Source organism: Nerophis lumbriciformis, linkage group LG18 (genome assembly GCF_033978685.3).
Source record: "Nerophis lumbriciformis linkage group LG18, RoL_Nlum_v2.1, whole genome shotgun sequence".
NCBI classification, from domain to species: Eukaryota; Metazoa; Chordata; class Actinopteri; order Syngnathiformes; family Syngnathidae; genus Nerophis; species Nerophis lumbriciformis.
Window position 1 is genome coordinate 21,557,227 of NC_084565.2, and position 14,382 is coordinate 21,571,608.

Below are 14,382 nucleotides of genomic sequence, written 5' to 3' on the forward strand. Positions count from 1 at the left end.
CAAAGAAACGAATTTGACGTCTTTATTTTTAAATTATTATGCCATGATTTTACCAGTCCGGTCCACGTGGGAATAGATTTTCCTTCACGCGGCCCTTGAGCTAAAATGAGTTTGACACCCCTGATGTAATACATTTCATTATGGATTATAAATATATAAAAACGCAATAGTTCTACTTTTTACTGCTATAACTAAAGGCTGTTTCAATTATTAGCTGATAAACTGATATTAGGCATCAGAGTATAAAATGTACTGAAATGCACATTTAATATCTAATTTATAAACAAAATATAAAACAAGGTGTTTTTGTTCTTTTTATAAACAGTTCTCAATATTCTCAAAATATTAATATCAAACTAATAAATAAAATAATAAAATATATTCTAAAAAATAAAATTTAAATAAAATAAAATACAAAATGTTTTCTTTTAATATATTGTTAAAATCTAAATATAAGATATTACTGACTTAATAGCTCTCTTGACAGTGTCGATTACAAATTAGTATTATCTTTGTACATTTTTGATACAGTTCTTGTCATTAGATTGTGCATGTGTGCCTAATGTTGTGGCCAATAGGTGCACATGTAATGCATGGATATTCTCACCCTTGACTAACATGAGGTCCCTGGAGCTCGTGCGCAGGCTGTGATGCTTGCCAGGAGTTTACTGCTCCTCTTTGCAGACTAACAGAGCGATAAAAACTTGGTTGGCTGTAATCTGGAAAAGAAAAATACACAATTCTAAGAATAGGGGAAAAGCCAGAGAGTATGAATACTCCTACCAGAAACTCCAGGGGAGGCGAGGCCATAGCCTGCCAAGGCGTGGCCCAGCAGCCCAGCTTTGCCCATGGCCACCACTGAGCTGGCACCATGTAGGCCATGGTACAAGACCCCCCTGCTCATAGAGGGGGTTTGGGCCGCACGGGAACCCTGATAGGCAGCATCACCACCTGGCAGGGTCAAAGTGGGAGGGGGAGGAGGAAGAGGACTCTTCAGGTCCAGTCCTCGGCTCACGTGGGAGAAGACGGAGTAGCCGATACCTGCGGCAGGAAGTGAAAAGCAGATGTGAGCAAACTTTTCTTCTCAGTGAAACCATCTTGTTATACCTTCACACTTCTTCTTTCGCCTTTCTAACAGTGTGGGCTTTCATGCAAAAAAAAAGCTTGTTATCCGTTTAGTGCAAAAATTATTCCTGGACACATAAATGTTAAAGTAAACTTGAATTGGTGAATGAACACTTAAGTATCTTTTACGTATACAGTAAAAGAAACAAGCGGTAGAAAACGGATGGATTGATGGAGTAAATAGCACAAGAAAGTGGCAAATTACTGAGATACAAACTGTACATATACTTAAATATGATTACCGTATTTTTCGGACTATAAGTCACAGTTTTGCAACTTATATATGTTTTTTTCCTTCTTTATTATACATTTTCGGCAGGTGCGACTTATACTCCGGTGCGACTTATAATCCGAAAAATACGGTATTTATTTTTTATACAACTAAAAAAGAATGTCTACATTTTTAGAAAGTACATATTTTTAATAGATATTACCACTATAAATGTATACCGTATTTTTCGGACTATAAGTCGCAGTTTTTTTAATAGTTTGGGTGCGACTTATACGTGAAATTATTAACACATTACCGTAAAATATCAAATAATATTATTTAGCTCATTCACGTAAGAGACTAGACGTATAAGATTTCATGGGATTTAGCGATTAGGAGTGACAGATTGTTTGGTAAACGTATAGCATGTTCTATATGTTATAGTTATTTGAATGACTCTTACCATAATATGTTACGTTAACATACCAGGCACGTTCTCAGTTGGTTATTTATGCCTCATATAACGTACACTTAGTCAGCCTGTTGTTCACTATTCTTTATTTATTTTAAATTGCCTTTCAAATGTCTATTCTCGGTGTTGGGTTTTATCAAATAAATTTCCTCCAAAAAATGCGACTTATTGTTTTTTTCCTTCTTTATTATGCATTTTCGGCAGGTGCGACTTATACTCCGGTGCGATTTATACTCTGAAAAATACGGTACTTCTTTTAGCTGAAAATAACAGAAAGTGACACTAAGACATTATGTCAAGATATATTCAGGTAAAATTTTGAAAAAAACACTATTCATTTTGAAAACAATTTCCTTAAATTGTGACAAAAAGTTTTGTCTAAATTATTCATAAAGATTTTTAACACATATAAACTAAATAGATGTTTTGTAAACATGATAGAAATCGGCATATTTGGGCACCTCTTGATTCGATTCGAGACCCATTCTTGGAGTGACGATTCGATTTGGAATCGTACAATTCAACAATTTTCGCAAATATACTATTTGGTAAAAAAAATCATAACAAAACCTTTCCAAAACAGGTTATAAGTTACAAAAGCTCCTCTTGGCTGCTGACGTATGGCTTGTACATGCAGTGTTGGTATAAAAAAAAAATGTTTAAAAAAAAAAAAAATAATTGTTTAAAAAAAATAAATAAATTTTATAACAAAGAAAAATCACAATGTTAATCAATTTTGATAAAAAAATAAATAAAGCAACTCCAACTCCAACCCCAGCTTTACAATACTTAGCATACAAAGCAATTAAGACATACAAATACAACACATACTAGTAACAAGGGTAAACTAAAATGAATACAAGCAACAGCATCAATAATAATAATACTAATATCAATAATAGTCAAAAATAGATTCTTACATTTTTTTTTGTAAAAAATCTTGAACATTCTGAATAAAAAATGCGATTTAGCACACCTATAATATATATTTATCAGAAATATGAATGTATAAACATATATTAAGTATAAATGAATAAATAAATATAGATATTTTACATTTTTACAAAAATGTCCTTGTTTAATGCATACATTTTATGAATAAAGGCATAGCCATTATTTTCTCACAATGTTGTAGATTGTGATAGAAAAGATTGTTTAAAAAAAAAAAAAAAATTATGTTTTTTTTTTTTAATGTTAAAAAAACCAAACTGGGTTACTCAAATGGACCAGGGCTGGACTGTGAAAATTCTTACTCTTGTACAACTTAACAATTTTGCGGCACTTTCTTGAACTGCAAATTGACTTCCACACAAGATGTGACCAGAGTATGAATATGTTTACTCTTCATATCATATCACAGTAATGACAGATCATCAGTGTCACATGACTTGACGAGCAGGCAATGGCTGCAGTGTTTTACAAAAAGAGTACGTGAGGCGGGGTTTCCCTGAGTCTGCCAAAATACCCGTGGGGGCGGGGGGAGTGGTGGTTATGGGCATAATCACCGTGACATCATCCAGCAATTTGCTGTGATATTTTTTTCTTTAAAAAAAGCTCAAAAATGTATACACACATTTAAAAACAAATCTGTTAATATTAATTAGTACAAACATATTTTTTATCGTTTTGCCATATTTTCAATTGTTGCTGCTTTTTATACAATGTACTTTGTGGAGATTCTTTTTGTGGTGTAGAGACTTTTAATGAGTTGTTTAATTAAAACCAACTAGCAACAAATCTAGCATCTTCTGCTGGTGTTATTATAGAATGTACTCGTGTTTAGAGACCATTCGCAGGTATATCTGCAATATATATAAAATAGTGTCCACATCACAGACATGCTGACAACGCCCCAGACAATGGCGTGCGTTTTGTTTACCGTATTTTTCGGATTATAAGTCGCAGTCTTTTTCATAGTTTGGCCGGGGGTGCGATTTATACTCTGTAGCGACTTATGTGTGAAATTATTAACACATTACCGTAAAATATAGAAGAGAAAGCGGCGCATTGTCTACCTTTTAGAGTTGGCAGAGTTGTTTAGAAGTGACACCGAGGAAGAAGATTTCATGGGATTTAGCGATTAGGAGTGACAGATTGTTTGGTAAACGTATAGCATGTTCTATATGTTATAGTTATTTGAATGACTCTTACCATAATATGTTACGTTAACATACCAGGCACGTTCTTAGTTGGTTATTTATGCCTCATTGAACGTACACTTATTCAGCCTGTTGTTCACTATTCTTTATTTATTTTAAATTGCCTTTCAAATTTCTATTCTTGGTGTTGGATTTTGTCAAATAAATTTCCCCCAAAAAATGCGACTTATACTCCAGTGCGACTTATATATGTTTTTTCCCTTCTTTATTATGCATTTTCGGCCGGTGCGATTTATACTCCGGAGTGATTTATAATCCGAAAAATACGGTACATCCAGTTTCGATAGCGCGGTTTTCAGTCATCAAAGTCTTTTTTCGATGGTCAAGTTTTCGGGTACATCACTTGTCAATAGAGCGCAAATAATAGGCTATATATATCAATTCATACTGTAACGACCAGCTAATGTTAATGTTTTTCCCACGTTTGCAAACACACCACCCGCGCCTGTAAGGTGATTGGCAGTGTTGTTGTGTGTCCGGGAGAAGCGCAGACTCACCGAAACAAAAGTTTTCACGAGAGGTAAAACCTGTTGGGAGTGGTGGCGTTTGTTTTCATAAGATTGGTAATAAAAATGTAAAATAGCGTCGGACTTTGTGTGATTTATTTCGGGGGCTACTTACTTTAATTTGTTTTCAAGGTGTAGAAGTAATGAAAAACTGTGGAGACGCGCCACATTCAATCACATTAAGGGGAAACCCTGTGAGGACTTGTTCACACTTCCTGTGAGGTGACAGCCAGCTGCACACAGCAGGTTATTTTTTTACCAACACACCCTTATACTGCATTTCTGTCATTTTTGGCAGAGACAATATGGAAGTGCACCATCAGTGTCACAACATGGTCGTCAAATGATTCTGTCCGGAGGATACACTATACCTGAGTGGGGCTGCATGAAGGAGGTGTGAGGTGCTGCTGAACCTGGGCTGACACATTTAAAGCCTGCAGGGGGTCTGTGGGGGGCCATGCTGGGTCCGGAAGAGATGGGGAAGCTGGTTTCGGAAACCAGGAACTGAGCTTCTGGTGACCGTAGGGATGGAGCCTGGAAAGTCAAATATAAAATATACTGGTCACTCTATTAGGTACACCTGCACAATCTAATGAGAGCCAATACAACAGCTGGAAAAAAACGTTCTTCTTTACAAACTTTGTGTGAACTTTTCAAGGACCTTGTTACAATCCTTTGCTGTAAAAACGTGCTATTCGGACTCAATGCCATAAGATATATTTGCAATAACAACAGCGGTCTGAAGGCTGGACACTACTGGGCGAGGCCACAGGGGGCTGGTTGATGTCATATGGGCCGTCCAGGTCACCAGACGGCACCAGACCCTGGCCGGTGGACACGCATACTTAATTAGTTCAATTTTAACATTACGATAATAATATCATTACATACTGCCTATTGATACAATTACTTGCAGAAAAGAGAACATTCATATATATATATATATATATACTGTATATGTACACACATATACATATGTATACACAATATACTCATATATATATACACATATAAAAACATTAACACACACATATATATATATATATATATATATATATATATATATATATATATATATATATATATATATATATATATATATATATAATACACACACACGCACACCTACACATACATATATATACACACATGTATACATACATACAAACCCCGTTTCCATATGAGTTGGGAAATTGTGTTAGATGTAAATATAAACGGAATACAATGATTTGCAAATCATTTTCAACACATATTCAGTTGAATATGCTACAAAGACAACATATTTGATGTTCAAACTGATAAACATTTTTTTTTTTGCAAATAATCATTAACTTTAGAATTTGATACCAGCAACACGTGACAAAGAAATTGGGAAAGGTGGCAATAAATACTGATTAAGTTGAGGAATGCTCATCAAACACTTATTTGGAACATCCCACAGGTGAACAGGCAAAATGGGGACAGGTGGGTGCAATGATTGGGTATAAAAGCAGCTTCCATGAAATGCTCAGTCATTCACAAACAAGGATGGGCGAGGGTCACCACTTTGTCAACAAATGCGTGAGAAAATTGTTGAACAGTTTAAGAAAAACCTTTCTCAACCAGCTATTGCAAGGTATTTAGGGATTTCACCATCTACGGTCCGTAATATCATCAAAGGGTTCAGAGAATCTGGAGAAATCACTGCATGTAAGCAGCTAAGCCCGTGACCTTCGATCCCTCAGGCTGTACTGCATCAACAAGCGACATCAGTGTGTAACGGATATCACCACATGGGCTCAGGAACACTTCAGAAAACCACTGTCAGTAACTACAGTTCGTTGCTACATCTGTAAGGGCAAGTTAAAACTCTACTATGCAAAGCGAAAGCCATTTATCAACAACACCCAGAAACGCCACCAGATACGCTGGGCCCGAGCTCATCTAAGATGGACAAATGCAAAGTGGAAAAGTGTTTTGTGGTCTGATGAGTCCCCATTTCAAATTGTTTTTGGAAACTGTGGACGAAGAGGAAAAGAACCATCCGGATTGTTATAGGCGTAAAGTTGAAAAGCCAGCATCTGTGATGGTATGGGGGTGTATTAGTGCCCAAGGCATGAGTAACTTACACATCTGTGAAGGCACCATTAATGCTGAAAGGTACATACAGGTTTTGGAGCAACATATGTTGCCAACATCTTTTTCATGGACGCCCCTGCTTATTTCAGCAAGACAATGGCACATTCTGCACTTGTTACAACAGCGTGGCTTCATAGTAAAAGATTGCGGGTACTAGACTGGCCTGCAGTCCAGACCTGTCTCCCATTGAAAATGTGTGGCACATTACGAAGCGTAAAATACCACAAGGGAGACCCCGGACTGTTGAACAACTTAAGCTGTACATCAAGCAAGAATGGGAAATAATTCCACCTGAAAAGCTTCAAAAATTGGTCTCCTCAGTTCCCAAACGTTTACTGAGTGTTGTTAAAAGGAAAAGCCATGTAACACAGTGGTGAACATGCCCCTGAGCCAACTTTTTTGCAATCTATTTGCAAAAAAAACCCGAAGTTTCTCAGTTCGAACCTTAAATATCTTATCTTTGCAGTCTATTCAATTGAATATAAGTTGAAAAGGATTTGCAAATTATTGTTTTCTGTTTTTATTTACCATTTACACAACGTGCCAACTTCACTGGTTTTGGGTTTTGTAGTAAATAAACTTAAATAAGTCTGCTTACAGCGGGGCCAACAGGAGGTCCTCTATTCCGCCCATGAAACCCAATAAATAACCATCCAAAAAGCGCCAAGAATACTCCATTTACATTTTGTGACTTAAATATTAACCAAGTATTAGTGATATTGTTAATAAATGCTCTAATGCAGACAAACTATTTATAACATCACCGTGATCATGGATCAACTTATGAGCTGCTTCCTTGCTCGTCAATCTTTATTGTAGATCATTAAACATGCCTCTCACCTGGCTAGTAGAAAAGCAAGGACGTATTCCGACATGTTGGTACACCTTGGCGAGAACGACACGAAAAAACGCTTGGTACCACCCCCCTTTTCTTCATGAAGATTATGAGTCAAAAAGCGAAAGTCGAGATGAGTTTTTGAAATTAATGCGCCGTGTATGCTTAAAACGATCAAAATGGGTAAATATTAAATGTTATTATTATATACCAGTTACTACATTACATATATATATATATATACACCGTATTTTTCGGACTATAAGTCGCTCCGGAGTATAAGTCGCACCGGCCGAAAATGCATAATAAAAAAGGAAAAAAACATATATAAACCGCACTGGAGTATAAGTCGCATTTTTGGGGAAAATGTATTTGATAAAAGCCAACACCAAGAATAGACATTTGAAAGGCAATTTAAAATGAATAAAGAATAGTGAACAACAGGCTGAATAAGTATACGTTATATGAGGCATAAATAACCAACTGAGAACGTGCCTGGTATGTTAACGTAACATATTATGGTAAGAATCATTCAAATAACTATAACATATAGAACATGCTATACGTTTACCAAACAATCTGTCACTCCTAATCGCTAAATCCCATGAAATCTTCCTCCCCGGTGTCGCCTCTGGTATGTCCTTTCTTTCCGCTGCTCGATTGCCGTTCTCTGCTGCATATTTCACTACGTCCAGCTTGTAATCTGCAGTATATGATTTCCTTTTCGGTGCCATTTTAGTTCAGCCCTTCTCAGTTTTTATAAGTTACCGCCAATGTTGATGTGATCCACTTTAATAGCCACGGCAGTAGCATATAGCATATAGCAGTTAGCATCCCAGGACCCACAATGCACTTCTGCCATGACCCTCCCCAGCCGAATTCTTATTGGTTGACGTGTGTGTGACGATTGCTGACGTGTGTGTGTGTGATGATTGCTGACATTTGCTTCGCGAATGAGCTAAATAATATTATTTGATATTTTACGGTAATGTGTTAATAATTTCACACATAAGTCGCTCCTCAGTATAAGTCGCACCCACGGCCAAACTATGAAAAAAACTGCAATTTATAATCCGAAAAATACGGTACTTACGTATGTAAAACATTAATGGAGGTGTTTGGATGTTTTTTTTAAGGGCTTTTTTAGGCAGAATAGAGCAGCTCCCATAGGCTCTATTGTAAGCTGACTTTTGATCGCATTTATTTACTGCTTAGAATACATAAAAAAGAAAAACATATGTGTGCTTGTCTTACATAAGGATTGTGAATGATAGGCAAACTTCCACAAACTGTGCAGTTTCTCTTTGAAGGCCTACTGAAACCCACTACTACCAACCACGCAGTCTGATAGTTTATATATCAATGATGAAATCTTAACATTGCAACACATGCCAATACGGCCGGGTTAGCTTACTAAAGTGCAATTTAAAATTTTGCTCGAAATATCCTGCTGAAAACGTCTCGATATGATGACGCCTGCGCGTGACGTCACGGATTGTAGAGGACATTTTGGGACAGCATGGTGGCCAGCTATTAAGTCATCTGTTTTCATCGCAAAATTCCACAGTATTCTGGACATCTGTGTTGGTGAATCTTTTGCAATTTGTTCAATGAACAATGGAGACAGCAAAGAAGAAAGCTGCAGGTGGGAAGCGGTGTATTGCGGGCGGCTGAAGCAACACAAACACAGCCGGTGTTTCATTGTTTACACTCCCAAAAGATGACAGTCAAGCTTTACCATTGGCCTGTGGAGAACTGGGACAACAGAGACTCTTACCAGGAGGACTTTGAGTTGGATGCGCAGACACGGTACCGTGAGTACGCATGCAGCTGCGGCTTCCAAACATTTGAACGCTTACCCGTACGTGCGTGCCGCTATGTGCATGTCACGTACGTAACTTTGGGGACTTTGGGGAAATATATGTGCTTTATGAACTTTGGGGAGGTGAACGGTACTTTGGGCTGTGGGATTGAGTGTGTTGTGCAGGTGTTTGAGTTGTATTGGCGGGTTATATGGACGGGAGGGGTGAGGTGTTTCTTATGCGGGATTAATTTGTGGCATATTAAATATAAGCCTGGTTGTGTTGTGGCTATTGTGTTTATTTACTGTTTTAGTCATTCCCAGCTGAATATCAGGTCTCACCCGCCTCTCACAGCATCTTCCCTATCGGAATCGCTCCCACTGCCCTCTAGTCCTTCACTCTCACTTTTCTCATCCACGAATCTTTCATCCTCGCTCAAATTAATGGGGAAATCGCTGCTTTCTCGGTCCGAATCGCTCTCGCTGCTGGTGGCCATGATTGTAAACAATGTGCAGATGTGAAGAGCTCCACAACCTGTGACGTCACGCTACTCGTCTGCTACTTCCGGTACAGGCAAGGCTTTTTTATCAGCGACCAAAAGTTGCAAACTTTATCGTCGATGTTCTCTACTAAATCCTTTCAGCAAAAATATGGCAATATCGCGAAATGATCAAGTATGACACATAGAATGGACCTGCTATCCACGTTTAAATAAGAAAATCGCATTTCAGTAGGCCTTTAAGTTGAGGTACCACTGTATTTTCTAAATGTAGCTGTTTTGACCTTTGTAGCCATTAATAAAGTGGATGGAGTTCTGCTTTTGTCAATTGTGTTATTACCTACCAAGTGGGTCACACTAATGTATAATTGTTTTAATTCACTAAACCTAATACAAGTGACAGTTATTGGCTCAGAATGTTTGTTTTATTGACCTTCTGGTTTCTATTTAAAGTTATAAAGTTTTCAACCATACACTGTATTGACGTGAAAAATCAATCATGCACGTTCACATAGTTAGCCACCTACTCAGTGGCCAAGTGGTTAGAGTGTCCGCCCTGAGATCGGTAGGTTGTGAGTTCAAACCCCGGCCGAGTCATACCAAAGACTATAAAAATGGGACCCATTACCTCCTTGCTTGGCACTCAGCATCAAGGGTTGGAATTGGGGGTTAAATCACCAAAAATGATTCCCGGGTGCGGCACCGCTGCTGCTCACTGCTCCCTTCACCTCCCAGGGGGTGAACAAGGGGATGGGTCAAATGCAGAGGACACATTTCACTACACCTAGTGTTTGTGTGTGTGTGACAATCATTGGTACTTTAACTGAACTTTAACTTTAGTTTTGATATATGTGTGCCGAGCGAGAGTTGGTCAGGTGACCTAGTGAGTCATCTGTGAACTGGAAGCACACTGGATCTTTTTTGTAAAAAAAAAAAAAGTAATTCCTTAGTGTGTGTGTTTACTGACAGAGATGCGCTGGCGACCCACAGACAAGTCCATGCCGTCACCATTATGGGTGGTCACCTGCATGCTCTCCTCGCAGTCCACCTCAGAGCCGTCCAGATCCAGTCCTTTCCTCCTCAGTGTCTGACCCAAAGCACAGAAAGTAAGAATCCAAGGAAAGCGATATTTCACCTTTCAAGTGTTTTAATACCTCCAGTATGTCAGTGTTGGTGCGGCTCTCGTGCGGCTCGCTGTACTCCGTGTACTTGAGCAGCACCTTGTCCATGTCGGTGCTGGCGTACTGGAACAGACGATTGGTGCTGTTGAAGATGATCAGGGCAATCTCACAGTCACATAGCACGCTCAGCTCGTAGGCCTTCTTCATCAGGCCAAACTTACGCTTGGTGAATGTCACCTGCGATGCAAACAAGACGACATTAGAATTCTTGTGTATTAAATGTGTTAAATGTGGTATGCAAAGTTCAAAATAATAATAATAATAATCATACATTTTATTTCTAGGCGCCTTTCTAGACACTCAAGGACACCATACATTTGTTAAAAGCAGTGCAACACAAACAATAATAATAAAGTGGGAAATGGACAAATAAACAGATCAGGCTAAAATACAACAACAACAACAGTGCAAATGAGGTCAGAGGGAAAAAGCAGTCCTAAACAGATGGGTGTTCAGTTGGGATTTGAAGTGAGAGAGTGAGGTAGTGTTTCTGAGATCTAGTGGCAGGCTGTTCCAGAGACGGGGAACAGAGCGGCTGAATGCTCTGCTCCCCATGGTGGTGAGACGGGCAGGTGGAACAGTCAGGTGGATGGAGGAGGAGGATCTGAGAGTGCGGGAGGGTGTGGCAACGTGAAGGAGGTCAGACAGGTAGGGAGGGGCATAGTTGGGAATTGACTTAAATGTTAGGAGGAGGATTTTTAAGTCAATTTGAAATTGTATTGGGAGCCAGTGGAGCTGTTGTAGGACAGGGGTGATGTGGTGGATGAATGGGGTCCTTGTTCTGGACTAACTGGAGTTTATGGAGGGATTTGTCAGTGACACCGGAGAGAAGAGAATTGCAGTAATCGAGGCGAGAAGTGACGAGGCTATAAACAAGAATAGAAGTGGTATGGGGGTAAGGGAGGGGAGGAGGTGGTTGAAAGGCTCCATACAGCTAAAAATGTTCCAAATCACAACTCAGTTGTAACGGAGATCTGCACATTACCGTACATTAAATAGGAAAAAAACACATCTCTGGTTTAATTTAAATAATTTGTAGTTGTCTCACCTGTCGGTTTCGCTGGTCCAGAATGCGGGAAATCTGTATTTTCTTTCTTCCCATTTTGACTGTAGTCTGACACCTGGAATAAAAAATATAAATACTTTTGTCAGAGGAGGAAGTTTGCATTACAACATATTAGTGTTGTCCCGATACCAATATTTGGTACCGGTACCAAAATCATTTCAATACTTTTCGATACAGAAAATCTTAAGGTACATTAAACATACGTTTCTTATTGCAAGTTTGTCCTTAAATAAAAAAGTGAACATACAAGACAACTTGTCTTTTATTAGTAAGTAAGCAAACAAAGGCTCCTAATTTAGCTGCTGACATATGCAGTAACATAGTGTAATTTTCCCTTCTATTATTTAGTCAAAATTATTAAGGACAAGCGGTAGAAAATGAATTATTAATCTACTTGTTCATTTACTGTTAATATCTGCTTACTTTCTCTTTTAACATGTTCTATCTACACTTCTGTTAAAATGTAATAATCACTTATTCTTCTGTTGTTTGATACTTTACATTAGTTTTGGATGATACCACACATTTAGGTATCAATCCGATACCAAGTCGATACAGGATCATACATTGGTCATATTCAAAGTCCACATGTGTCCAGGGACATATTTCCTGAGTTTATAAACATGATATAAATTAAAAAAAAACGAAAGAAGATGTTGTGATGCCAACAAATTTAGACGGAATCATAGTAGTATCGACTAGATACGCTACTGTACTTGGTATCATTATAGTGGATGTTAGGTGTAGATCACCAATGGCGTTTGTTTACATTTTGACGCCGGTGAACTCCGGTGTGTAGTGAAACATGTTTAGCTATTCCTCGTCCTGCAGGGATGATACTTGAAACGTACTTTCCGAAGAACCGGTACTTTTCAGAGGCGGTATAGTACCGAATATGATTCATTAGTATCGCTGTACTATACTAATACCGGTATACCATACAACCCTACAACATGGGTGATAAAAATGATGTCCTGTTACAGGTATTGCACATCTGAGGATTCCATATTGACCCAAATATAAGACGTTAATAGGGGCCACGTGGCTGGGGGTTGGCGTTCCTGTCCGTCAACCCCAAAGCAGAGCGGTCTATAGAGAGAGCTCAGTCAACTCAGTTCCAGATCATCTCCTAAATGATTGGTCAAAAGCCCTCACGTGACTTTATGCCGCCATGTTGAGTACCAACTTTGAGCTAGTTGGGAAGCAATAAACGTCTTACATCAAGACTCGTCAAGCAAGCAGAAGATCTCCCAAAGTAACCTTCCCTCATGCCATGGACTTAAACACATGCTCCTGAGAACATTTTTCACAGCATGACTGCATTTCTTAACAAAAAAGCACAGAAAGATACTCAAGGACTGGTGAACTTGGCAGCAAAAGCATGGCTATGTGTGCAGCTTTGAAAAAGCTGAAATAGTGCAAATACACTGTATGGGTATAATCAATGGGTGAGATTAAAAAGGTACGAGATTACGAGCATCAATTGTTTGCCTGGTATTGTGAAGCAATACTTTTTTTAAGATGTCACAAAAAAAAAAATCACAATATTTTGTATTTGTGGAGGTTTTTCAAAATCCATGCATCAATTTTCTACCGCTGCGCTCGTGTGGAAGGCAGGGTATACCCTGGACAAGTCACCACCTCATCACAGGGCCAACACAGACAGACAACATTCACACTCACATTCACACACTGGGGACAATTTAGTGTTGCCAATCAACCTATCCCCAGGTGCATGTCTTTGGAGGTGGGGGGAAGCCGGGGTACCTGGAGAGAACCCACATAGTCGTGGGGAGAACATGCAAACTCTACACAGAAAGAGTCTGAGCCCGGAAATCAAACACATGACCTTCTCGCTTTGAGGCACGAGCAATAACCAATGCACCACAGGGTGCTGCCCGTTGTTCTAAATGGCTTTAGAAAATACTGAAATCTAATGATCTAAACTTTTCAGTACTGCACATACTCACATTTGGATCCCAATGATACAACTACCGTTTTTTTGGACTATAAGTCACAGTTTTTTTCATAGTTTGGCCGGGGGTGCGACTTATACTCAGGAGCGACTTATGTGTGAAATTATTAACACATTACCGTAAAATATCAAATAATATTATTTAGCTCATTCACGTAAGAGACTAGACGTATAAGATTTCATGGGATTTAGCGATTAGGAGTGACAGATTGTTTGGTAAACGTATAGCATGTTCTATATGTTATAGTTATTTGAATGACTCTTACCATAATATGTTACGTTAACATACCAGGCACGTTCTCAGTTGGTTATTTATGCCTCATATAACGTACTTATTCAGCCTGTTGTTCACTATTCTTTATTTATTTTAAATTGCCTTTCAAATGTCTGTTTTTGTTGTTGGGTTTTGTCAAATAAATTTCCCCAAAAAATG

At 38.5% G+C, this 14,382-nt stretch overlaps 1 protein-coding gene across 7 annotated transcripts in view; it reads right to left on the bottom strand.

The window, feature by feature from the left end:
• Positions 1–14,382, bottom strand: part of mef2b (myocyte enhancer factor 2b) — a 39,013-nt gene that overhangs the window by 3,271 nt on the left and 21,360 nt on the right. For 5 of the 7 annotated variants that reach the window (XM_061977825.1, XM_061977826.1, XM_061977823.1 and 2 more), the window contains exons 4-9: positions 11,957–12,029; positions 10,882–11,085; positions 10,695–10,814; positions 4,845–5,007; positions 784–1,041; positions 608–719 (exon numbers count right to left, since the gene is read on the bottom strand). In XM_061977825.1, the coding sequence (XP_061833809.1) occupies positions 608–719; positions 784–1,041; positions 4,845–5,007; positions 10,695–10,814; positions 10,882–11,085; positions 11,957–12,029 (930 nt within the window). The remainder of the gene's footprint in view (positions 1–607; positions 720–783; positions 1,042–4,844; positions 5,008–10,694; positions 10,815–10,881; positions 11,086–11,956; positions 12,030–14,382) is intronic. The other 2 variants (XM_061977822.1, XM_061977821.1) reach the window with 2 other exon arrangements.